The sequence below is a fragment of the Pelophylax lessonae genome, assembly GCF_965119305.1.
Source record: "Pelophylax lessonae genome assembly, chromosome: 9".
Classification (NCBI taxonomy): domain Eukaryota; kingdom Metazoa; phylum Chordata; class Amphibia; order Anura; family Ranidae; genus Pelophylax; species Pelophylax lessonae.
The window spans coordinates 164,843,271-164,869,317 of record NC_138776.1 but is presented as its reverse complement, the minus strand read 5'-3'; the positions used below and the strand labels follow the sequence as shown (position 1 = coordinate 164,869,317).

The following is a 26,047-nucleotide window of genomic DNA, read 5'->3' as shown; positions in this document are numbered from 1 at the left end:
TTCTGCCCTTGTTGTTTTAACTTTGGATAGTAAAATATTTTTCTGCCAGTAAATACCCTATACAGCACACTTCCTCTTTCTTGTCTGGTAATTAGTCTAGGCAAATGACATCATGCACAGCTCTCTCACTCACTCTTGTGAGAGTTTGCCAGCAAGGGAGGAGGGATGAGTCATTGGAGAGCCAAGGAGAACTGCAGAGCTGGAGGGGGCTGGATTAGGGTGGAGATAACAGGAGACTGCAGAGATCCATGAGTATTCTTTAAGAGAGGAGAAATGTGCAGGCAGGCAGTGGTGTGAGTGTGTCTGTCTGTATACATGTGTATGTGTGTGTGTGTTCCTGTATATATGCGTGTTTGTGTATATATGTATGTGTGTATGCATCTGTGTGCCTCTGTGTCTATGTAAATCCAGAAAGTGAACAGTTAGCAGCTTCAGCTGCCCACAGTTAAAATGGCTGCAGCCAGACTTAGTAGAGGGAGATTTCTGCAGCATATTTGGCAAGTACAGAATCACAGTATTTATAAAACAATATGCAAAGTGGTTGGAGGGAAGCTTCAGAGTGGCAAATATGTTTTTATTACAAATTATGTGAGCAGTTCCTCTTTAAATACATTTTTTTTTTTTTTTTTTTACTAAACTAACACAGACATTTTTTTACAAATAAATTCAATATTTTTATCAATCATTTTTTGCCATGGTTCCATTGACATAAAATGCAATTTTTTCTTTTATATACGTTGTACTGACATATTTGATGTTACACTCACCCGAAGCCAGATATGGAACTTTGTTACTACGTGGATCTCCTATAGGCAGACTGGGAACCCCCAACAGGTTAGTGGGGAGCTGGTTCTTTATCATAGGATGAGGATACAGAGGGGAGGTGACAGACCAGTCATCATTCACAATACATATGGGGATCCCATTAAGCCCTGGAGCAAAAAACAAATGATGTAACTAAATGAATGTACCTACAAAACAAACTCAATTTCCATCAATTTATCCAGTGTCATATATACTTATATAGGTATACCTTTTGTACCACTAGAGGGAAGCAAATGACAATAGAAAAGTCTGAAATGTAACAGGAAAGAAACAAAGTAAAGTAACTGTTGAAAGAGTTAGGCCCCTTTTACACTTGTGAGACTTGTCTTGCGATTTGGGACTGCAAAGTCGCATGACAAGTCTTACTCCATGATTTCCAATGAGTACCGTTCATATCTGTATGATGTCAAGTCGCAACGACTTCAAAGTTGTCCCTGCACTAATTTCTGCCAATGTTAATGCGTTTTGGGGTCCATAGACATAGGCATTGCTTCAAGTCCAGTCAAAATCGCATCAAAATGGCATCAAAATCACTGAAAATTCCAGCAAAAAAATCACGTCAAATAGCTGTAAAATTGTGCGACTTTTATGTCTCACAAGTGTGAAAAGGGACTTACAGTGATTGAGGCTTGGTTCACACTGCTGCGACAGCAAAGTTGTACAACTTTGCCTGTAACCTTGCCCTGCCACTTCCTTCCGACTTAGATGCTATTTAGGAGCCTGTATAAGCGCTGAAATCACACCCTGGTCAGACCAAAGTAGTGCAGGAACCATTTCTAAAGTCGGAGTGACATGTATAGCATCAGTTAAAGCTGCAGTAAACCGCAATGCTTTTTTTTTAACCTGCAAGGTAAAGTTAAATTGTGCTCGTATACTGTGACAACTTCACACTGGACCTCATGCAACTTGGATTCTGTGCCTCTCCACTCTTCCTCCAGATTTTGGGACCTCGATTTCCAAATTAAAAGCTACATTTCCCACAGTCAGTGATGATTTGGGGAGCCATGTCATCTGCTGGTGTTGGTCCACTGTGTTTTATCAAGTCCAACGTCAGAGCAGCCCTCTAGCAGGAAATTCTAAGGCACTTCATGCTTCCCTCTGCTGACCAGCTTTATGGAGATGCTGATTTCATTTTCCAGCAGGACTTGGCACACGCCCACACTGCCAAGAGTACCAATACCTGGTTTAATAATCATGGTATCACTGTGCTTGATAGGCCAGCAAAACTCGCCCGACCTAAACCCTATAGAAAATCTGTAGGGTATTGTCAAGAGGAAGATGAGAGACACCAGACCCAACAATGTAGACAAGCTGAAAGCCACTATCAGGCTCCATTAACACCAGAGCGTATCATTTTCAGACTTCTTTGGGCGTTTTACAGGCATTTTTTCGGACATTTTTCAGGCGTTTTTTGCAGGTGTTTGGAGGCAAGCATTGACATCTAACAAAAACGCTTGTAATCTGCCAAAAAGGAAACTCATGTACTTTTTTGAGCTTCAGGTGACAAAATGCTCATATGTGAACAGGGGCAATTGAAATGAATAGGATTTTGCTTGTTGGGCTTTTTGAGACTTCAGAGCTAAGCGTTTTACGAGCTGAAAAACTCTCAGGTGTGAACAGGACCTCAAAGAAACTTAAGCCTCTTACACACGCGTCGAAAATCGGCAGGGAATTTTCGTCCGACTACAAATCTGCCGATTTTCGGCTTGTTAGTATGATGCTTTTCGGCCGAAAAAAATCTGGTGTGCAGGCTATAAAATTTTTGTCTGCCGTCAAAACACGGCCGATTTTCGTGCAGTCAGTACAGATTTCGACAGCGAAAAATCTAATGAGCAAGACTGGGCATGCTCAGTGAAGAAAGAACACAAAGAAAGCAAACCAACACATGACATCACTTCTGAAGTAGAATTTTGTCGGGCGAGAAAATTTGTGTGCAGTCTAGGCACATTCCAACCAACAAAACACCACTCTGGACAAAAGACGGACGATCGGTCGGCCGATAATCGTTGTGTGTGTACTAGGCTTTAGGCTTCCATAAGACTCCATTCACACCTGAGCGTATCGTTTTCAAGCGTTTTTTCTGGTGTTTTTCCAGGCGTTTGGAGGCAGGCATATACATCTGACCAAAAGCTTGTAATCTGCCAAATAAGAAGCCCATGTACTTTTTTGAGCTTCAGTCATTTTGCTTCAGGTGACAAAATGCTCATATGTGAACAGGGGCCATTGAAATGCATAGGATTTTGCTTGTTGGGCGTTTTGGAACTTCAGAGATGAGCGTTTTCCGAGCTGAAAAACTCTCAGGTGTGAACAGGGCCTGACACCTCAGGAGTGCCACAGGCTGATCGCCTCCATGTCACGCCACATAGATGCAGTAATTCATGCAAAAGGAGCCCCGACCAAGTATTGAGTGCATACTATACTGTACATGGACATACTTTTCAGTAAGCCAACATTCTTGGTCTAATGTAATATTCTAAGTTTATGCTTGAAATATATCACTCTGTATGTAACACATCTATATATATATACTGTGTGTGTGTGTATATATATATATATATATATATGTATATATGAGTTTCACTTAAATTTAATTACTGAAATAAATTAATTTTTTGATGATATTCCAATTTTATGAGATGCACCTGTAAGTATATATATATATATATATATATATATATATATATATATATATTAGACATTAGCATTACCTTGAATATGTGTGACCCGATGAGGATGGGGATTATGCCTTGAAAAGAATGCGTGCTGGCTGTAATTGCCAAATCGAGAATGGCTTTTAGTCGGCGGTCTCATTGCTTCATCACTGAATCTCAGAGGGGTGTTCTGGGCAAGATTTTCCAGTTTTTCAGCCAGGGCAGCAATGTCTTGGCTTTTAAAAGTGCTGGAGATGGGATTCTTTATCTCTTCCATCTTTTCTTTTGAAGATTTATGATTAGTGCTGTTGTGGAAAAACAAGAGCTGTAACTGACCCAAATAATATCATGTATTATTGAGCGTGCTGCAATGAATATGTAACAGTGGGATTTGCTTTGCAGTAAATGTAAACAAGTTAATACTATCCCCACCACAGTGGGACTCTTTGGACTAGGCACTACTTAAAGCGTAACTCTACTTTTGTTGAGAAAAAAAGATTCCCCTCTGGGTGATCGCTGTACATTGAAAAGATTTTAACAAACTTTGTTGCAGATTCCTACCTTAGGTAATTCTGAAGAAATCCCTGTTTGTTTGTGCTGAGTGAGTCTAATAGGAGTGGTTTTATAATTACCAACCAGCTTCTGCACCTTCAAGGCTCTGAGGAAAGTGGCATTGTCTGCATCTGTTTAGACAGGATTTACTACTGGGAGTATCTCACTAAAAATGAAATTTTTGTTGCAGGGGATGCCAGTTATCTGACTTGTATCTACCAATACCCATGGGCTGAAGGAAAGAAAAGAACATAGCAGATTTCTCCATTTGCATCGATCGATGTGGATGAAGAAATCTCTGCCAAGAAAAGTGTTAAAAAATATATGGCGAAGCATAGACGTAAAAATGTATAGGTACCTAGTGTGACTCACAGGTAAAAAAGCACCTGGTTGTCAAGGACTGTTTGAACCGTTACCAAAAAATGTAACTGCCAGTGCTAGCAGAGATCAGGCCTGACTCTGCTAATGCTGCGGTTTAGTGTGCTATGTAATGTATTGGAAGTGACAGTAATCTGCTGATACTGCACTTCTTGGGGGCTGGGCGGAGGGGCTAAACGCAGGTGCTGGCAAGTGTCAGGGCTGATCCTGCGAACGCTGCATTTTGGGAACACTATACTAAACTATTAAGGACGCTAGTATAGTTCTGATCTGATCAAAGATATTAATCTGTTCAGACACTATACCAGTAATGGAGGTATTTAGTATGTGTTTGTGTCACTGGCAATCAAAGGGTTAAAATGTATTTAATAAATATGCGGCGGGGCAATCTGGCGCTATCCTGTATTGATGCTAACTAACGTTAACGCTAACTGATGTCACCTGTGACACTAATACAGTGATCAGAAAAAAGATCTGTACACTATGATAGTGACACTGTGACAGGGCAATGAAGGGGTTAACTGGGGTGATCAGGGGGTTAAATCTTTATTAGGGGATATATGGCGGGTACCCTACATCTATCTGGGTCAGACGCTAACTACCACTAACTGCCTCTCACGCTAACTTGCATCACAAGTGACACTAATATAGTGATCAGTAAATTATTTGTATACTGTATATAGTGTACACTGTGACAGGAAGTGAAAGGGTTAACTGGCGGGTGATCAGGGGGTGACAAATGTGCCTATGTGTACTGGTGTTAGTGTAGTGCTTGTGTACTCACTGTCTGATGTTCTCTTCTCTCATGCTTGAACCAAAAAGGGCTCCAGGAGAGAAGATTACATAATTTCCTGTGCCTGTTTTTACATTACACAGGTACAGGACATTCTGCAATTGGTCAGAACCGATCACCAGGTCCAGGCCAAAAATCATTGGCCTGGACCCGATGACTAATCGGCTCTATATCGAATCAGCACATCGTGCGGATGGCGGGCATGTGCGGACGGCAGGCGCGTGCGCCCTCTTGCCCCTCGCACAACCAACGTACAGTTACGTCAGTTCGTGCTGCCGAGCCACCTTGCCACAGTAAAACTGTGGCGGGTGGTCTGCAACTGGTTAAGTACTAACCCCTCAGCGTCATTTAGTTTAACACATAAACAACAACAATAAACAACCCCCTTAAACTATTTGTTTCTTACCCCAGCACTTATAGTGTACAACTTTCAATGATGCTGACTCTCGCCCCTTCAGGGCTGCTTCCCTGAACTTTCAGTCTTCACAGGAAAGAGTTAACAGTGGACAGTGCAGTTTTCAGTTAGTGTGAAAAAAAAGGGGGGGGCAGGGGAGTTTCTTGATATGTTTCTAATGATGCAAACAGTGTATAGGGACACAGCTCTAGTCCCTGCATGGAAAGGTGGCTCCATAGGGTGCTGCAAGAGAAAGGAGCCACCCTGAAACACAAAACCTGGAACAGTGTTATGGTGGGTAAATCAGCTGCTGAAAGTTTTTTTTTAAAGGGGTTTAAAGTGGTTCTAATGTTTTTTACCTTAATGTATTCTATCCAGTAAAGTGATACTAAACCTAAAAACATATTATATTAAGATAAAAAAACTTTTCAGTTTCCCTGTGTCCCTTTTCCTGTATGAAGAAGATGAGAGGGGAGAAGATATCAGCGCTGTGCACGACTGCATTTATTCATCCTTTTTTCCTCTTCACACCGCATTTAAGCAGCAGCAGAAGCCATTGGCTCTTGCTGCTGTCAATCAAATGCAGTGAAGAGCAAGTGGGGGACAGGCCTAAGTCCGGCTGTGTACGTCTATGGAGTGCGGCTCGGGAGCGAGCACGCGCTGCGTGACCCACTTAGCAAACAGCTTGCCAAGGGGACATAAAAAGAAGAGGAGGAGCCAAGATCGCTTCCGGGGGCCCAAGAAGAAGAGGATTGGGGCTGCTCTGAGCAATACCTCTGCACAGAGCAGGTAAGTATAACATGTTTGCTATTTTAATAAAATTGACTTTAGTAACAATTTCAGGTAAGAAACCTTCCACTAGCTGCTCTTGCCCCCCCAACCCCCAACCTTGCCCTCCCTCCCTACATTGATCCAGCAGTGTGCTTGGCTACAGTTCTTCTTTCCCTTCTCTCCTGCTAATACAAGGCTGGGCTGATCGCAGTGAATGGCTCCTGCTGTTGTCAGTCAAATCCTTTGAAGAGGGAGTGAGGGTGCAGCTCGGAGAGAAGCCCTCACGCTAGCTCCCATAGCAGACAGTTTGCTTTGGGGGCAAACGGAGAAGAGGAGAAGCAGGAGTGTTGGCAGGGAACCCCGTCAGAGGATGTAAGGGGCCGCTCTGTGCAGCAGATACGGAGTTTTTATACACAGGTGGCTGAGGGGTGGTAAAGCTGCAATCTACCATGACCAACGGCCATGTTAGTACACATTGTTGCAGGTGTGGCATGGTGAAAATCATACCACCTGTTACAACTGGTAGACGGAACTGCCACCAAAAGTGATCTATTCAAGTACATGGGACTGTGCCACAACCCCTCTGCATCAGTGTGTTGTAGCGTTGTGTTGCAGGCTTTCAATGTCAACACAGGCAGTAAGAAGGTGGCATGCATGTTGCCTCTAAGCCCGCTTGTCAAATGCAATTCATGATTGCTTTTTAGAGCAGGTTTAAAAACAGCTGCATGTCTAAGGCCTCATTCCCACTTACATTTGGGGTAAATTAAGATTTCCTGTGAAAGACAGCAGGTTTTTCTGCGAACAGATGCCAGTGGAGCCATTAATTATTGGTTGTACTGTATATGGATTATTATTTTTGGAAAATAAGGAAATTGTTTAATGTCACTTGTTCCTGCTAGCCGTACGCATATATGCGGCTGCTGGGTGGGCTTTAATGCTGAGCAGCTGAATATGCAGTGTGTTTATCTATAGGGAATGGTTTTCTGTGCTGAGAGAGCGCTCACTGGATGCTCCAAGCAAAGCAACTAAAATGTCATGGGACGCTGCCAATGCATACTTGCAATCGGGAGCTTAGGATCACGTGACCAATGTCACAGCCAATTACAGCAGTCACAATATCGGAATGCCTGCCCCTGTCTCCCGGCATTCAAATCCTCCTAAAGAGCCAGTTGTAGGGCTGGGAAGGGGTTAATGAAAAATTACTCTTCCTTATAATGTAGGGGTCTTCAAACTATGACCTTCCAGTTGTTCAGGAACTACAATTCCCATCATGCCTAATCATGTCTGTGAATGTCAGTGTTTACAATGCCTCATGGGTTGTGTAGTTCCACAACAGCTGGAGGGCCGTAGTTTCAGGATCCCAGTTATAATGCTTTAAAAAAAAACAAGAACAGACGTGGAAACGGCTTTATTTGCTAGCAAATTAAAGGATAAGTTCACCTCTTCCTGGCTCCTTAGAAAAAAAATAATAAATGCACATTTTTTTACCTGTAAAAATAATGTGCATTCATTATTTTTCAAAAGATTAACTTAGCCTTTAATGTTATATTTACCTGAAGTTCTCCATTTATTAACCATTTCTTATGAATTTCTAAAATAAAACATTAAAGAACTGATAAGGAGCTGCATATGATTTTCCACAATGTTTCATAAATATTTCATTTGCCGATACTTACTGTGCTTGGCGTAATACAGGTTGAGGGTCCATCGTTCCGCTCGCCATTTTCCTTTTCTGTAACAATAACACAAATCTTTTCTATGTTTGGCCATTTGTAGAATTTATGTTACATAGCTGTCATTAAAAATAAAGATATTATTCAACTCCTACCAACAGTATTACTAGTTGAAGTGGTGGCAGATATAAATTATTTATAATTAGTAAGTCACAGTATGGGTCATAGCTGAAGAAAGCAGACTAGTCTCCATTGAAATATTGTGAATTGTATCAGATTGTCTCACTCTTTATTAGATGTTTACCACCACTTAGTCTGTGCTTTACCATGACAAATCTGTTTTAGTGTAAATGACCAACCAAACTATCGTCTTGCATGGAGCTGAGCTTGGGCATCCTTCAAACTCATCTCTACCCAAACTTTGAACTTGGACTTTTTTTTACGTTTATGAGCTGAAGGCTTATTGTGGTATAGCTGTAAGTGATGGAGGGTTCTCTTTAACGTATGGTCACTTCCCCACTGGGCTTGTGTGGGGCTCAACTGGTTTAGGGTCTGGGCCTGCATGCAGCACATGCAGTTATGAGAAGAGTACAGTGGGAGCACGTCTCACTCTTTCGGAAGTCATGCACTAGACCTTGAGCTCAAAGAGGAATATCTTGTACCCTACACTGATAATCGGTGAGCACCCCAACAAACTCTCCTATATACAAACCCAATTCCAAAAAAGTTGGGACACATTGTAAATAAAAAAGGAATGGACTAATTTACAAATCTCATAAACTCATACTTTATTCACGATATAATATAGATAACATATCAAATGTTGAAAGTGAGAAAATTTGAAAATGTCATGCCAAATATTGGCTCATTTTGGATTTCATGAGAGCTACACATTCCAAAAAAGTTGGGACAGGTAGCAATAAGAGGCCAGAAAAGTTAAATGTACATATAAGGAACAGCTGGAGGACCAATTTGCAACTTATTAGGTCAATTGGCAACATGATTGGGTATAAAAAAGAGCCTCTCAGAGTGGCAGTGTCCCTCAGAAGAAGATGGGCAGAGGATCACCAATTCCCCCAATGCTGCGGCGAAAAATAGTGCAGCAATATCAGAAAGGAGTTTCTCAGAGAAAAATTGCAAAGAGTTTGAAGTTATCATCATCTACAGTGCATAATATCATCCAAAGATTCAGAGAATCTGGAACAATCTCTGTGCGTAAGGGTCAAGGCTGGAAAACCATACCGGATGCCCGTGATCTTCAGGGCCTTAGACGGCACTGCATCATATAGAGGAATGCTACTGTAATGGAAATCACAACATGGGCTCAGGAATACTTCCAGAAAACTTTTTTGAAAAATTGTCGGTGAACACAATCCACGGTGCCATTCGCCGTTGCTGGCTAAAACTCTATAGGCCAAAAAAGAAGCCATATCTAACCAGAAGCGCAGGCGTTTTCTCTGGGCCAAGGCTCATTTAAAATGGACTGTGGCAAAGTGGAAAAATGTTCTGTGGTCAGACAAATCAAAAATTTAAGTTCTTTTTGGAAAACTGGGACGCCATGTCATCTGGACTAAAGAGGACAAGGACAACCCAAGTTGTTATCAGCGCTCAGTTCAGAAGCCTGCATCTCTGATGGTATGGGGTTGCATGAGTGCGTTTGGCATGGGCAGCTTACACATCTGGAAAGGCACCATCAATGCTGAAAGGTATATCCAAGTTCTAGAACAACATATGCTCCCATCCAGACGTCATCTCTTTCAGGGAAGACCTCGCATTTTCCAACATGACAATGCCAGACCACATACTGCATCAATTACAACATCATGGCCGTGTAGAAAAAGGATCCGGGTACTGAAATGGCCAGCCTACTGTCCAGATCTTTCACCCATAGAAAACATTTGGTGCATCATAAAGAGGAAGATGCGACAAAGAAGACCTAAGACAGTTGAGCAACTAGAAGCCTGTATTAGACAAGAATGGGACAACATTCCTATTCCAGCAACTTGTCTCCTCAGTCCCCAGACGTTTGCAGACTGTTATAAAAAGAAGAGGGGATGCCACACAGTGGTAAACATGGCCTTGTCCCAACCTTTTTGAAATGTGTTGATGCCATGAAATTTAAAATCAACTGATTTTTCCCTTAAAATGATACATTTTCTCAGTTTAAACTTTTTATATGTCATCTATGTTGTATTCTGAATAAAATATTGAAATTTGAAACTTCCACATCATTGCATTCTGTTTTTATTCACAATTTGTACAGTGTCCCAACTTTTTTGGAATCGGGTTTGTAGTTTCGTGGGACACAATGTGGACATTATTCATTATGCCCTTCAGAGTTTACCATGACTTGGGACTATTATTGCCACATATTCTGGACCTTACTGTCAACCATGTAGAATTATGTAGGTCACTCATTTGTAATCCTTTTTGAAACATTTGTTAAAGTTCACAAAAGACACTAAATGCCTCCTTACGGAATGAAAACTTAAGTAAGTGGAAAAAGAAGCAAAGGAAATCTCGCTCTGTACCACTAAGTCAAAGACGAAAATGTGCACAGCCAAAAACATTCTCTAATGTGTGAGTTTAAACCTGATCGGCAACAGAGCTGCTGGTGCTTCGAGGAAATGGTCACTTTCCAGGTGGAGTGAGTATAGCTCTCTGTCAGTATGTCATGCACCATGTTCTATGGGCCTCAGGCATTTGGTTGGATCACATGGTCCTAACCTGAAACTATGTTAATTTGCAAAGCTTTGCACAAGAGTAATTGCGGGCATTTGAGGAGTTGCACAGATCAGGGTTTGGAGAGATCATGGTCTATGACCCGTCACTGTACACAAGGACAACAGCACATGTAGGCTCCAGCGAGCATCCAGAATGGAGCAGACTCTTCATTGCAGTTCAGGTGTCTTGGTTTTTATAAGGCACTGACACAATAGCAGGGATGCGACTGGCACCTAGGGGGTGCATATACAGGCATTAAAGAATACCTTTCCTGAGAAAAGCATATAAGCTGCCATGGCTGAATTCTCATATTGAAAATACTGGTTGCCTGTTTGTCATGCTGACCATGGGCGTAACTACAGGGGTTGCAATTGCAACCAGCCCCATGCTCCAGGGGGCCTGTGCGGCTCCCCTGTACACCTCGATAGGAGGGGTGGCGGGGGCAGCATGTAGAGAAATCACTATCCTCCTTTTTCCTCCTGTAGCTGCAGGAGGAAAATGGAGGAGATTGGTTCCTCTGTATGCTGCCCCCGCCACTCCTCCTATCCAGTTCACTTGTGTTCTGCTGTCTCTGGGCCACTGTGTGCTTCCCTGCCCCCCCCCCCTCTACTGTGCTACTCCCCCCACTGTGCTCCCTCCCCTCTCCTGCTGGCTGCTGCAGGAGATGTGTCACAATAGAGAACCAGGAAGGGGTCGGTAAATATGTAATTCAGCAGCTCCTTCCTTTTCTGAATGAACAGAGTCATAATCAGTGACATTGTAAAAAAAAAATAAATTAAAATGATAAAAAATACAATTAACCACTTCCTGCCCGCCCTATTACAGATTGACGGCGGGAATGTGGTTGAGTTATCCTGACCGGACGTCATATGACGGCGGCAGGATAACTCCGCTCTGGGCGCCCCCCGGGGGCGCGCAGAGCGGCGATCGGTGATGCGAAGTGTCAGTCTGACACCCTGCATCTCCGATCTCGGTAAAGAGCCTCTGACGGAGGCTCTTTACCATGTGATCAGCCGTGTCCAATCACGGCTGGTCACATAGTAAATAGGAACAGCCGTTGATCGGCTTTCCTTAGTTCGTGCCTGACAGGCACGAGTAAAGGAGCGCCGATCGGCGGCTCCCCTGACAGGGGGGGGGTCGGCACTGGTAATCAGATCATTGATTACCAGTGCAGACCCTCGGGGGGGGATGCCACTAGATCCACCAGGGATGCCCACTATGACCCCAGGGATGCCCACTATGACCCCAGGGATGCCCACTATGGCCACCAGGGATGGCAATCAGGGCTCAGGGAGCCCCCCATTGCCCTCCCCATCAGTGATGCCCACCAGTGTCCTCCCTATCAGTGCTGCCCACAAGTGCCCATCACTGCCATCCTTTAGTGTCGCCCACCAGTGCCCATTATTGCCCACCAGTGCCGCCTATCAGTGCCCATTAGTGCCCATCAGTGCCGCCTGTCAGTGCCGATCAGTGCCGCCCATCAGTGCCCATCAGTGCCCACCAGTGCCGCCTATCAGTGCCCATTAGTGCCCGTCAGTGCCACCTATCAATGCCCGTCAGTGCCACCTATCAGTGTCCATCAATGCCGCCTATCAGTGCCCAGCAGTGCCGCCTATCAGTGCCCACCAATGCTGCATATCTGTGCTACCTATCAGTGCCACATATCAGTGCCTATCAGTGCCGCATATCAGTGCCGCCTATCAGTGCCACCTATCAGTGCCACCCCATCAGTGCCACCCCATCAGTGCCACCCCATCAGTGCCTCCTCATCAGTGCCTGTCAGTGCAGTCTCATCAGTGCTCATCAGTGCAGGAAAAAAATTATTTATTTACAAAATTGTATAACATAAACAAAATTTTTTTTTTTTTTTTTTAAACTTTTCGGTCTTTTTTTATTTGTTTAGCAAAAAGTAAAAATCGCAGAGGTGATCAAATACCACCAAAAGAAAGCTCTATTTGTGGGGGGAAAATGACATAAATTTGGTGAAGGTACAGTGTTGCATGACCGCGCAATTGTCATTCAAAATGCAACAGCGCTAAAAGGGGAAAATTGGCCTGGGCGGGAAGGGAGGGAAGTGCCCAGTATTAAAGTGGTTAAAATACCAAAAAATAAAAACTTCTGACACCAGTAGGTGAACTTCCAGGATCGCAAAGGTCTCACTTGTGCCTGGGCCCTGGCATTCCACCACCGTGGGGAGGCCCCAAGATTGCAGGAAGGGGGCTCACTGCAGAACTTGTAAAGGGTCCCACTGAGGGACTGTAATAAAGGGCCCTGCAACAGGAGTAAAGGGCCCCAGGATCAGTGGGATGAGCCCCAGTCTTGAAGGGAAGGGCCCCAACCAGGGGTCCGGGGGGCCCTTCATGGTTTCTTGCACCGGGCCTTAAAGGGTCTAGTTGCCTCTGATGCTGACCCTCTGGTTTCAATACTTTAGGTCACTAACACAGAATAAATATGTAGATAAAATCTTCTGACTTTGTTCTGACTTACTTGATAAGCACGATTATCGTTGCCTAAAGTATTGAAACTAGTAAAGGCATTTAGCATTGTCAGATCAAGGCCACAGATGGCTGCTCACAATATTATTTTAGGTTCTCGTCTCTTCCTTATGGCCCCATTTCTGCAAATTCTTTATTTTCTAAATTCAGTGATTCCATTGTTCTTTTTGTTTTATCACTGTGCCCCTCTGGACCTGTCCCCATTTTAAGATTGTGCTGTGACCAGTAATCTATACACAAAATTGTACAGAATGTGTGTAAAAAGCAAAAATAAAAATTTGCAGGAATGCCATGATATGCTGAGGAGGACTAGCCATAGTTATAAGGTAAATCTGAAATGAGGTCATAGATTGTTTCATTTGTAGACAAATTGCTGGCGGATTTCTGCGTTAGTGACAATGACATGTAAAATGCATGTGACGAGTCAGACAGCTATGTATACAAACAGCACCATGACACAAATGCACTGTACTGTTTTAGTGCTTGGCCCTCTATTAGAAAAGTATTCGCCTCCAGACATATACGCAATTTGAACAATTTCATTAGGTTTGTTATGTGTTGCTATGCAGATGTCCTGTCATTGGAGGTGAAAGGCACTACTTATTCAGTGTCCTTTAAAATGCAGAACAATAACTCTGAAATTGGCACTTTAAAACAAGAATGTTGCCATAGAGAGCAAAACATTGAGTTGGTCAGTGGATAACAATGAATACTATGGACCTGAGTCTTCATGCCTTATTCTAAAATCATTTTCTTCCTCCACAATATTCTATCGTCACTTATTTTTCCAGTACAAATATGGGTATATATCAAGTATAAATATGACGTAACATCATTATATGACCTCCTAGATCTCTGAGCTGCAAGTTACAGGCAACACCAATCCCTGAGACCTAGGCCATGCTAAATAATATTGCATGTCACTAATCATTATCGTACACTAGCATTTAAACCCTGTGTATCTGGTTATTGATGAAAAGCTTCTATTACAATAAACTATTCCAGGATCTAAGTACTGATGCCCAACCTGTGGTCAAGGGTACGTACTGTGCAGTCCTTAGGAGGTTCAGCAGGCCGTAGCCAATGTTTTCCCTGTCAAGGTGCTTGCTCAGGCCAGTGGTTTTGGTTTACTTTTTTGTACTATAGATCTCTTTTTTATGCATTTTCCCCTAACAGGTTTTGTTGAGAGGAATACCAAGTTTGGTGGCAGTTCTTTTAAAATTGGCTGTAGGAAGTACAATTGTGGAAGCATTAATTTACCAAAGGGTTGTAATTAGGGATGGACTCAGGCCTGACCCCTCGTCCGAATATACCTGTATGATTCTGCAAGGTTACTGCCACTGTACTGGACCAATGTATACATAGTTATGGGCCTATAAGATTTTCTGAAGACTTTTTCCTTTAGACTTACCAAAACCATATAATATGAGGTCAAACCTAAACACTTTTAATTCGTTTGCAATCTGGCAGGACCTTGCACTACATAGAAAAGGTAAATCTGAAGGAAATCTAACTACAAAAGTTGGATAGTGTGTATCCAGCTTTACATAGTTAACCTGGTTAAAAAAAGACCATCCAGTTCAACCCACAGATAAAAACACACACACACACACACAAATCGACAAGTTGATCCAGAGGAAAGAAAAAGAAAAAACCCAGTAAAGCATGATCCAATTTGCTCCAGCGGAGGGGAAAAAATCCTCCAAGGAATCCTCCGTTCCCTTGGAAGCAATCAGATATTTCCTGGATCAACTTTACCAATAAATATTAGCATTCAGTTATATTTTGTGCATTTAGGAAAGAATCCAGGTCTTTTTTGAAACAATCTACTGAGCTAGCCAGAACCAGCTTTTGAGGGAGTCTATTTCACATTTTCAGCTCTAAAGCCCCGTACACACGCAACGATTATCGGCCGACCGATCGGCCGACTTTTGTCCAGTGTTGTTGTGTTGGTTGAAATGTGCCTAGACTGCACACTAATTTTCTCCGCCAACAAAAATCTACTTCAGAAGTGATGTCATGTGATGGTTTAATTTCCGTGTGTTTTTTCATCTCTGAGCATGCCCAGTCTTGCTCATCAGATTTTTGTCTGCCGAAATCTGTACTGACTGACGGAAAATCGGCCGTTGTGTTGACGGCCAACAAAAATTTTATAGCCTGCACACCAGATTTTATTCGGCCGAAAAGTCGGAGTCGGTTGTCGAAAGCATCATACTAACAAGCCGAAAATCGGCCGATCGGACGTTGGCCGAAAATCCACGGCCAACTATTGACGCGTGTGTACGGGGCATTACTGTGAAGAAGCTTTTCTGTATTGGGAGGTTTTAATCTCTTCTAAACAAGTACCTATTGTATACTGTATGTGCGGCTGCAAGATAGAAAATGCACGCACTCTGATTAGCCCAGTATTTAGGTGACAGCTTTCTAGCGGGCTTGCTCAGGTGGGTTTGGAATAGGATCAAAACATGACCGAGCTCATCACTAGTTGCAATGATAGAAATCTGTAGCAGTCCAGTCTTATGTCTGCAGACTCTTGCTGCCTCTTACAGCATGAGCTCAGTCTCTAACAACTCCTATAGAAGGTCTGCTCCTACTGACCTTTTTCTTTAATGTGTTGACAGTCTGAAGTTTTTCTGTAGCATTACAAACACTAAGGGCCGGTTCACACTGCCCTGACTTGTCATGTGACAAAGTCGCATGACAAGTCACGCCCCAATAATGGCAATGGAACCGTTTTAATTGGGACTTACGAAAAAAAATTCCTGCACTACCTTGAGGTGATTTCATCATGACTTATGTTAAAAAAGTCATATGCAAGCCACGATTAAGTCACGTAGGGATGTGGGCATCAAAGTTGGGCGACTTTGAATCTGCGGTGGTGTGAACCGGTGATCCGTGAAAAAACCCTACCCTTGAAAATTCCCTACCCTCGTCAATTCCGGTGCACCTACGTCGCACCTACATCATGGAACACCTGAGCAGGTTACCATTGCGCATGCTCTGAGGTCCGGAGGGTAGGGAATTTTCACGGGGTAGTGTGTTGTAACGTTACACCGCATCAGCTGTTGCCGCGGTAACATTAAAACATCTCGACTGCAACATTAAATCATCTCCGCTCCTACCCCTGTGACTTCCCTGATCTCGGCTACTAAATTTTAAAGCGGCGGCGGGTCTATGAAAATATAAATCACGGAGCCGAGTTCTCAGTGATTTATATTTTCATACACCCGCCGCCGCTTTTACTTTTAGTAGCCGAGATCAGGGAAGTGACAGGGGTAGGAGGGGAGATGATTTCATGTTGCAGCCGAGATGTTTTAATGTTACCGCGGCAACAGCGGATGCAGCGTAACGTTACAACACACTACCCCGTGAAAATTCCCTACCCTCCGGACCTCTGAGCATGCCCAATCGTAACCTGCTCAGCTGTTCCATGACGTATGTGCACCGGAAGTGACGAGGTGTGGAATTTTCACGAGGTATGGTTTTTTAACGTTACACCGGCACTCAGAGCTAGATCTTCTGTGGGGTTTATTTACTAAAGGCAAATCCACTCTGCACTACAAGTGTACTGCAAGTGCACTTAGAAGCGCACTTGGACGTGCAGTCGCTGTAGATCCGAGGGGGATATGCAAGGAAAATAGTGCACAGTGGATTTTCTTTTAGTAAATAAACCCCTATGTGTGTCGAGATGTGTTTTTTGCAGTGTTAGGCAGGTGCATTGTCATGCATCAAAGTGCTTTTCCTTTGTGTGTTGACGTGCTTTGATTTTTAAATGCGACTTTGAAGTTAGAATTTGGAGTGGATAGAGATAACAGCCATTAATCAAGCCTTGTTAATACCTGTTGCCAATGCATTCAAATGCATGGTATACATTGAGGATACATTGCCATTGACTTCTATAGGTTTCCCAACTATCTAAATTTCAGAATAAATTTGGAAATGTCATATTTTTTAAAAACACACTGCTCTGCAGTGCTGAGGTGGGAGCAGACACTTTCTTTATTATGGAGAACCACAATATCTGTGTTTTAGAGCATCAGAAAGCGTGCAGTAAAATGCAGCAATGCAAATGGTCCCTAGTAATGTCAAGGGTGGCACATTGGACCCCCTATATGTTGTAATCTGTCCACTAATGACTAAATTCTTTGATCCTATTCCTAGCACCCATGATATGGCCAAATCTGGCAAAGGTTTATACTCGGATTGAATGGGCTGGGAAAAAAGAGCAGATGCATCAACTGCTTCGGCAGCTATTCCATAAATAACGTTAGAAATTACCAACCATAGTGAGTGCCAAATATATTTTCTCTTATTGTTGAGTGTGTGATGGTTGTTTTGCATCACTTATTTAAAGCCCATAATATGGCATATAGAGAATATGCTCAGGAAGATTGATGAGGTATGTATCACTCCTGGGCAGGGGTTGGATATATTCAGGACATGGTACCTTATGGCCTTTGGTTATTCTTTTGCCCAGTAGTTTGTTCCTAGCAGTTTTGTTCCAGTCATTTAACCTCTAATGAGTTAACAGGTAAACGCTGTGGTCACACACTGTGTGAGCAGCCACTGTTGTTAAGCGATTAAGCTGCCCATTCATTCTGCAGGTGCAAAGTTAGCTGACAAAAGTGTTTGCCAGTTGCATAAGACGTCCTCCACAATCTAACACTTAACTGCCTGCTGCAGGGCAGTACAGAAGTCTGCATTTCATATATTGCCACTGTATTAACCATACCTCCCAACTTTTTGAGATGGGAACGAGGGACATCTATTAGCAAAAGTATGAAGGCATAGGACATAACCCCCTGCCATACTCCCTTAAAAAGGAAATTAAAATGAAAAGAATATCAGGTAAACTCACGAAAGTGCTTATTTTTTTTTTTTTTTTTTTAATCACTACTATTTCTTTATACTAGCTTTCGAAACTTGTAATTAAAACTTCAATTACAATGTCAGCATTGGAGATGAAAAGTTTTGCACTGGAAAACACTTTTTTAAGGATAAATAGTGCATTTTATATACAACTATATAGATCAGACCAAAATGAGGGACAAATAATGAGGCAAGAAGGACAGAGGGACTTTGTTCCAAATCAGGGACAGTCCCTCAAAATCAGGGACAGTTGGGAGCTATGGTATTAACAACCATAATTATTCTGTGTCTTTGCATCCTTCTTAACAAATGAAGGTCCAGATTGCTATTAAAATGGGAAAAAAAAAATATAGAACGATCAGATGGGCTGACACAACCATACCATTAAAATATATATATTTTTTCAAAGAAATGCACATTAATAATAATGCTCCTGGCTTGTAAATGTATACATTTTTTTATCAATGTAATTAGGAGGTAGGAAAACAGATGGCAGCAACATCTGATTTATGGATCTATGGTGTTCATTAGATAATGGTAATTTTTGATCCATCCTATTGAATATTCAAAAAGTGCCTATGACATGTACAGATCCTTTCTCATTTTTGGTTATTGCTGTGGAAGAGGGGTCACCCTGATGGAGTTGAGTTCTCTGCCTGCCACTGGACTCCGGAGGAGCCATTAAACATAATGGTTGCAAATAATAATGTAAGTATGGTAAAAAGCTAGCATGTTAAATCATATAAATGCATAAGTGTTAGTAGGGCCTTACTGCATGCTTTAGATTGATCATTAATTATACCATCGTAATCAGGCAGTTCCCCAACTTAGAGATGAGCCTTTACTGTGTGCAGTAAAATAACATACAGGGTTCCTCTGTGAAGTGTCTTGTCTCATGTCACTGTAACTGATGTATGTTGCATTAGGAAGGAAGTGCTGAGCCTGCGCCCACTCCACCAGTCCAGCGTACCTCTGTTACCTCACTCCCAGTAACAGAATGGGGTCCTTATGTGTGGACTTATTAAGTCTTTAACTTCTGTACCCTATGTGACCAGGCCATGGATCTCCATAATGTGGGTTGTTCCAGTTGTTATTGGAAACCAACCACCAGGGATGGAGCCAGACATCGACCTCCTCACTACCGGAGGACCTGCCACCTTCCAGGTACCACCACACCTAACGACTGGTTGCTTTGTGTCTTAAACTGTGCTTGGTTATTCTTAGCTACACTCCTATTTCTTGTCTTGCTGAGTTAATCTCTGGTAGTGATGTCACTTCATACCCCTTTGTGGTTTTACAGACCCTGGTTCTGTAGATACGCCAGAACCCACATGCACCCCTTTAATTGCTTCAGACCAGGCTCAGAACAGTTTATACAACTTTACTGAAGAGGCTTCAACATTACAGTCCAATATGAACAAAGTCTAATCTCTAACCCTAACTATAGCTGTGTAGCTGCCCAGGCATACCTTTGTGAGGTGGTAGTGCATGCTGGTGTTCTCCATTACTTCATTTATCTCCCGAACACTGGTGCCTCAATGGACTGCAAGGCGCAGCAGTCCAAAGACCACAAGTCAAGCCGAGAGCCGAGCCAAGACAAGAGCCCTGGATTTCAGCCTTCCTCCTTTTTATAGCCAGGTGGGCTAGCTAGTAAACCAAAGAGCCCGAGGAATTGGGCATACATACTTAGCTCTTTTTCCCCCAGCCTGGGTCAAACTCCAACTAGTGCAGAAAAAGACAGCCTGCCTACATGTATGATAACCTCAAAACTGAAGGTAACCTTAAAATTTATTTAAATAGACTTTATGCATGGGAGTATTAACACAATTATTGTAATGCTTGTACTTATATTTTAAATCTTATTAGTTTGCTATAAAATACCTGATCATCCTGCCAGTTCTTCTTGTTTGCACTTTAAGTCTGACCTCGCCAATCACAAAAGCAGATCCGTGCTGGTATGCAAAGCTTGCATCCCTGGGCTTGCTGCTCAAGCATACAGGATGCTGTGCCAATGCATGGCATGCCTATACACCAGGGGCCACCTTTGCTCTCACACTGCCTGTCCAGCCCTGCTTTGTTGATTGACAGAAACTCCACTGCTGAGAATTTGGCAGTGGTGAAGAAGCATGGGAAGTGAGGCTATGCGATCATGTAACTGCAGAATAAAAACTTAATAAAAAGTACAAAACTTTTTTTTTTTTCAAAATAATGGATGTTGCCTTGGCAAAATGACGTTATTTGTTGTATTGGGGTGTGCATTTTTTGGCGTGTCTTCACAAGTACTTTAAATCTGTATGAAGTCTTGATATATCTTTTTTGTCCCATGGGTGTGTTTAACCACGGAACCATGGAAAGGTTACCAGGAACACACAGTGGAACTGTATTGTACTGGAGAAAGACACATAACAAAAATCTTTTCCTTGATAATTATACTGCCTTGTCTTACAGTATAAAATGTATTAAAGAAAGGAGAGTAACACTTTAAGCGTGTGACAGGGAACACTTTAAATCCCAGGCAACATGACCTGTAAAACTTTGCATTTTGACATAGAGGTAACTCACAATATGACACTTTTATAGCTCTGAAAGCAGGCCAGTTAAAGTTATTGCAAGCGATCACCTTGTAAAACAACCCATTCAGTTTAAATAGAATTGAAAAACAAAACATTTTTGTATAGATATAAAAAAAAAAGCATTATAAATACCTGTTTCCCTTTTTTTATACAGTAAGTGATCACATTCCCTCTGTTCTCAGCTGCATAAGAACTAGGGGAGGAGAAGCAGTAGTACACTGAGCTTCCCAGTAAAAGGCTTTGTAGGGGGGCGTGTCAGGACAAGTCTGATCATTGGAGGAGAGCAGGAACAGTTAGAGAACTAACCATAGTTTATTTTTTTGCTAAATCACCAAATAAAGACCAAAAATTAAAAAAAAAAAAACTGTTTCATAGTTTGTTATGAAATTTTGCAAGGTACATTTGCTCCTTCACTAATGTGCACTGATGAGGCAGCACTGATAGGCACTGATAGGCTGTACCAATTGGCACTGATGAGGCAGAACTGATAGGCTGCACTGATTGGCACTGATGAGGTGGCACTGGTGGGCACTGATGAAGAGACACTGATGAGGCTGCACTGATAGGTGGCACTGATGGGCACTGATAGGCTGTACCGATTGGCACTGATGATGCAGCACTGATGGGCACTGATAGGCTGTACCGATTGGCACTGATGAGGCAGCACTGATAGGCTGCACTGATTGGCACTGATGAGGCGGCACTGGTGGGCACTGATGAAGAGACACTGATGAGGCAGCACTGATGGGCACTAATAAGTGGCACTGATGGGCACTGATAATTGGCACTGATAGGTGGCACTGGTAGGTGATACTGATAGGCACTGGTAGGTGGCACTGATGGGCACTCATAGGTGGCATTGGTAGGCAGCACTGGTAGAAATACGAACAACACTTTTTTTTTTTTCATTTTGGATAGAATAAGGAGGGTTATAACCCCTGTCAGTTTATTTTTTGCCATCTGTGTCCTATTGGGGAGATTTCCCTTCACTTCCCATAACCAAAACAGGAAGTGATAAGAAATCCCTGCAAATTGAAGAGGACCCCTTTGTGAATCCCGAGGTTTCCAGAACTAATGTCACCATTGGAAGGTTTCCTCTCAATTACTTTTCTGGGGACAACCCAAAGTTTGAAATTTTTTTATTTTATTTTCACTTACGATGATAGCGGTAAACAAGACAAATAAAAAGGGTGACTCTCCCTAACGGGGGTACAGACAGCAATAAAGCCTGACAGGGGTTCTAATCCTTCTTCACTCTATCCAAAGCTAAAAAAAAAAAGTTTTGCCTGTAGGTATACTTTATGCATTGTCAGTGAAAAGTTTTTTCCAATCTATCAGCACACGCATGCATTAATTCCTGTAAGGTGTTAAACGATTATACTGTCTTCGGGAAGTTCTGTTTGCTAGTTGTAAGTTTTATTTGTATAGGATTTTCCGTCATGGGGTTGAGAAAACAAAGACACCAAGAAAGCAAATACACGTGAAATAGTAAGTGCAAACACAGTGCACATAGCGGTAATAGGCCAATGAATATGGAATAGAAGGGAAACAATGGATGAAACCAATACTGGGTTTATCATATAGCTTAACCGTTGTGTAATAATGCGGGATTGTAAGTAAAAGATAAGAAAGATTTGAGTTGTATTTTAGATCTTGTTTGGTAAAGCTGAAGTCACAATGATTAGGTTACTGCATTATTTTCTTCAATAATAATTCAACAATCACAAATATATACCAGAAGAATCTGTTACCTTTACAGCTTGATTTATGGGACTCATAGAGTTTGCATAAACTCAATCTGTCACATTAAAATATTATATTAGTACCACATATTCCTTCCTGTAAGCCAGGGATGTCAAACTTAATTTCACATCAGCATTATGGTTGCCCTCAAAGGGCTGGTTGTATCTAAAAGCCAGATGTCTAGAGCACCCCACACCCCATTACATCAGATGTTAAGAGTCTTCCACCATCCCTTACATCACAGTGCACTGCTCTTACCCTGTGCTGCTGCTGGGAAGAAGTGAGGGTCAGAGCTAGGAAGCAGAAAGTGCAGGGTCTGGAGGAGGAGCAGAGGAGGGTTAGAGTCAGCTGCCAGAGTCTGCTGAATGCTGAGAACAGGGAAGAAGGAGACAAGGGGGAAGGGGGGTGCTGTGGCTGCACAGAGAGAACACAGGATCTGTAGAAAGAGTTCTGTCCTCCTCTCTGCTGCTGACTGCTGAGACAAGATGGGTGCGGAGACGATGGGGCACCTCAACTATAGGAAAGGCGCTAGGGCCACATAAAATGGCCGCATTTGGCCCACGGACCTTGTGTTTGACATATGTGCTGTAAGCTGTCTGAAAATGACTGATTAGGGAATGATGCTGTACTTATACAACTCTATTATTACAGATAGGTAGAAGACTTTCCTTACCTATGTTTCACCCATATTTCACAACCATTAAAGTGGATCTCTAGTCAGATTTAAAAATTTAAAACAATATCCAACGAGTACAATGTGTCAACTTACCTCCAAACTTTGTTTTAGTGCCGTGTTCTTCCAACAGCTGAGCTGTCACCAGTCCTGGACAATTAGGATCCAGTAGGTAGGTAATATTATTGTCCCTACCCCTGCTAGTATTGTCCCTGCAGTTTAATGTGTCTGGCTTGCATATTTCCAGCACACCTTGATGAGTATGTGATATGTAAACCTAGAGCAAGCCTTCCACCTGATTAGCATAATTCAAAATAATATCACAGAGTAAATATGGTGAAAGCTTCCCATACACACAATGAAACATGAATGATCAGTTATAGATTTGATATATTTCTAATGCACTTTTGCAATATTCCAGTTGTTCAACAGACAAAAAAAATCAATTTTGTCATATTTAACTTGATGTTATGTAAAGACATTAATTCATTGGATTGTCAATTTAGAGCAATCATTAATCAGGGTTCAGTGGAACCCAATGGTTTATCCTAAAGTTGCTAGGAGTTTCTCAAGTAAAGAATTGGTGAATAACCTGAAAATGATCCCAAAGTTTCCTCCATGACAGGGTTTCTCAACCAGGGTTCCATGGAACCCTAGGGTTCCTCTTGAAGTTGCTAGGAGTTTCTCGAGCAAAGAATTGGTGAATAACCTGAAAATGATCCCGAAGGTTCCTCCATGGCAGGGTTTCTCAACCAGGGTTCCATGGAACCCTAGGGTTCCTCCTGAAGTTGCTAGGAGTTTCTCGAGCAAAGAATTAGTGAATAACCTGAAATGAACTCAAAGGTTCCTCCATGACAGGGTTTCTCAACCAGGGTTCCATGGAACCCTAGGGTTCCTCTTGAAGTTGCTAGGAGTTTCTCGAGCAAAGAATTGGTGAATAACCTGAAAATGATCCCAAAGGTTCCTCCATGGCAGGGTTTCTCAACCAGGGTTCCATGGAACCCTAGGGTTCCTCCTGAAGTTGCTAGGAGTTTCTCGAGCAAAGAATTAGTGAATAACCTGAAATGAACTCAAAGGTTCCTCCATGACAGGGCTTCTCAACCAGGGTTCCATGGAACCCTAGGGTTCCTCATGAAAGTGCTAGGAGTTTCTCAAAGCAAAGAATTGGTGAATAACCTGAAAATGATCCCAAAGGTTCCTCCATGACAGGGTTTCCCAACTAGGGTTCCATGGAACCCTAGGGTTCCTCCTAAAGTTGCTAGGAGTTTCTCGAGCAAAGAATTGGTGAATAGCCTGAAAATGATCCCAAAGGTTCCTCCATGGCAGTGGTTTCTCAACCAGGGTTCCATGGAACCCTAGGGTTCCTCCTGAGGTTGCTGGGGGTTCCTTGGGCAGTGGGCAATTTCTGCCTCTCTCCGATAAGTTCCCAATGACACCATTGTTCCTTTTAGCTATCTGTAAGGGGGTAAATCTTCCCAATGATGATGAGTAAGGAGCATTCTTTCTACTGACTGTCACACTAATGTGTCATGAGTGGTATATTTTAAATTTTTAGTAGGAGTTCCCCAAGACCAGAAATTTATTTCAAGGGTTCCTCTGTGTTGAAAAGGTTGAGAAAGGCTGCTCCATGACATAAAGGTCAAGAAAGACCAACTTTCTGAAAGATACGACTGCTTTGTAGAATAGATAATTCAATCACACAGATTTGTGGTTCCATGTATGGCTAACATACGTTTTTTCCATAACCCGTAGTTCCTCTTCCCATACATAGTGTTCACTATCACTAAATACTTTAACCACGATAGGTGATGAGGACCTCTTACGTAAGAGATTAGCTAGTCGCTACAAATAGGACCGGATACAATTATGAAAAGTTTTGGAAAATAAAGTTTTACCTTTAAGTGGCCTTAGCAGATTAGTGTTCATTAAAGGAATTAAAATCCTAATTGGCTGTATCAGGCTGCAGACAAGTGCTGTGAGTGATATATGAGATGGCTTACCTTGCCTTGTGCTCACAGCTCCATGAAGATGCTTCCTCTTCCAGTCTGCCAGGACCTGCACAGCCACTTCTATAGAGTTGTGTTTGCATTCATGTCTCCGTCTTATTGGGACCATGTTGCTAGGTTACATTATTCTTGACAACAGCCGGACAGCCCCCTCCTCTGCTCTCTGTGCCAGTTGACATGCAGTGTGACATTGGCAGGTCTCTTTCCTCCACTACGTGTCTAATAACTTCTAGAGAAAATCCTCCCCCCTGCCCATTTCCTTCAGTTATACACTAGAATCTTGGAGCTATAACCTGTTTTTATAAACCACACTATTTGTTGTCTGAACAAATATTACAACAGAATCAGAACAACTAAATTCACAAATGGAATACACAAAAGAAAACTGTTCTATCTGCCAGTTTGTATTTTTGTCCATCCAGTCCTGAGACTTACACAGCTCCGTCACACAGATAGGGGTATGATACCACTTACAGTAGGGAATACAGCAGTGTCCTCTATTCTTTTCTAGCCTTCTGACCGGACAGTGAAGGAGAAGCAACAAACTGATGAGGTCATTCTTCTGTTCACTTTGCTCTCTTCGTCTATCAGCATCCTTCTGTAACAAATGTTATTGGTTTCTAGTTTTTCCCTAATCTCTCCCAGTCTGAATACTGCTGTAAAAATACACCGTACAATATACTGAGTCAGATTCATGTACTTATACTAGCTGCATTAAAAAAATAAATAAAATGTAATGCTTTTTTTATTTGTATTTTTTACCTGCTTGCTGTTAAATTTCATGGTTGTGGGTAATCACACATGTAATAGTAAGTTATTTATTCATTTATAAAATGTTAGTATAGAGAGACAATAAAAAAGATGGAATGTGAACATATTCTAGCTTTGCAAAGGGTAAAATCTTAATTAGCGAAAGATTTCTAACCC

General features: G+C 42.3%; 1 protein-coding gene across 2 annotated transcripts in view; it reads right to left on the bottom strand.

The window, feature by feature from the left end:
• Positions 1-25,226, bottom strand: part of TBATA (thymus, brain and testes associated) — a 45,463-nt gene extending 20,237 nt beyond the window's left edge. For both annotated transcript variants that reach the window (XM_082266793.1, XM_082266794.1), the window contains exons 1-4: positions 25,115-25,226; positions 8,041-8,096; positions 3,534-3,781; positions 768-932 (exon numbers count right to left, since the gene is read on the bottom strand). In XM_082266793.1, the coding sequence (XP_082122919.1) occupies positions 768-932; positions 3,534-3,781; positions 8,041-8,087 (460 nt within the window). In that variant the 5' untranslated portion in view covers positions 8,088-8,096; positions 25,115-25,226. The remainder of the gene's footprint in view (positions 1-767; positions 933-3,533; positions 3,782-8,040; positions 8,097-25,114) is intronic.
• Between the last annotated feature and the right edge of the window lie 821 nt (positions 25,227-26,047).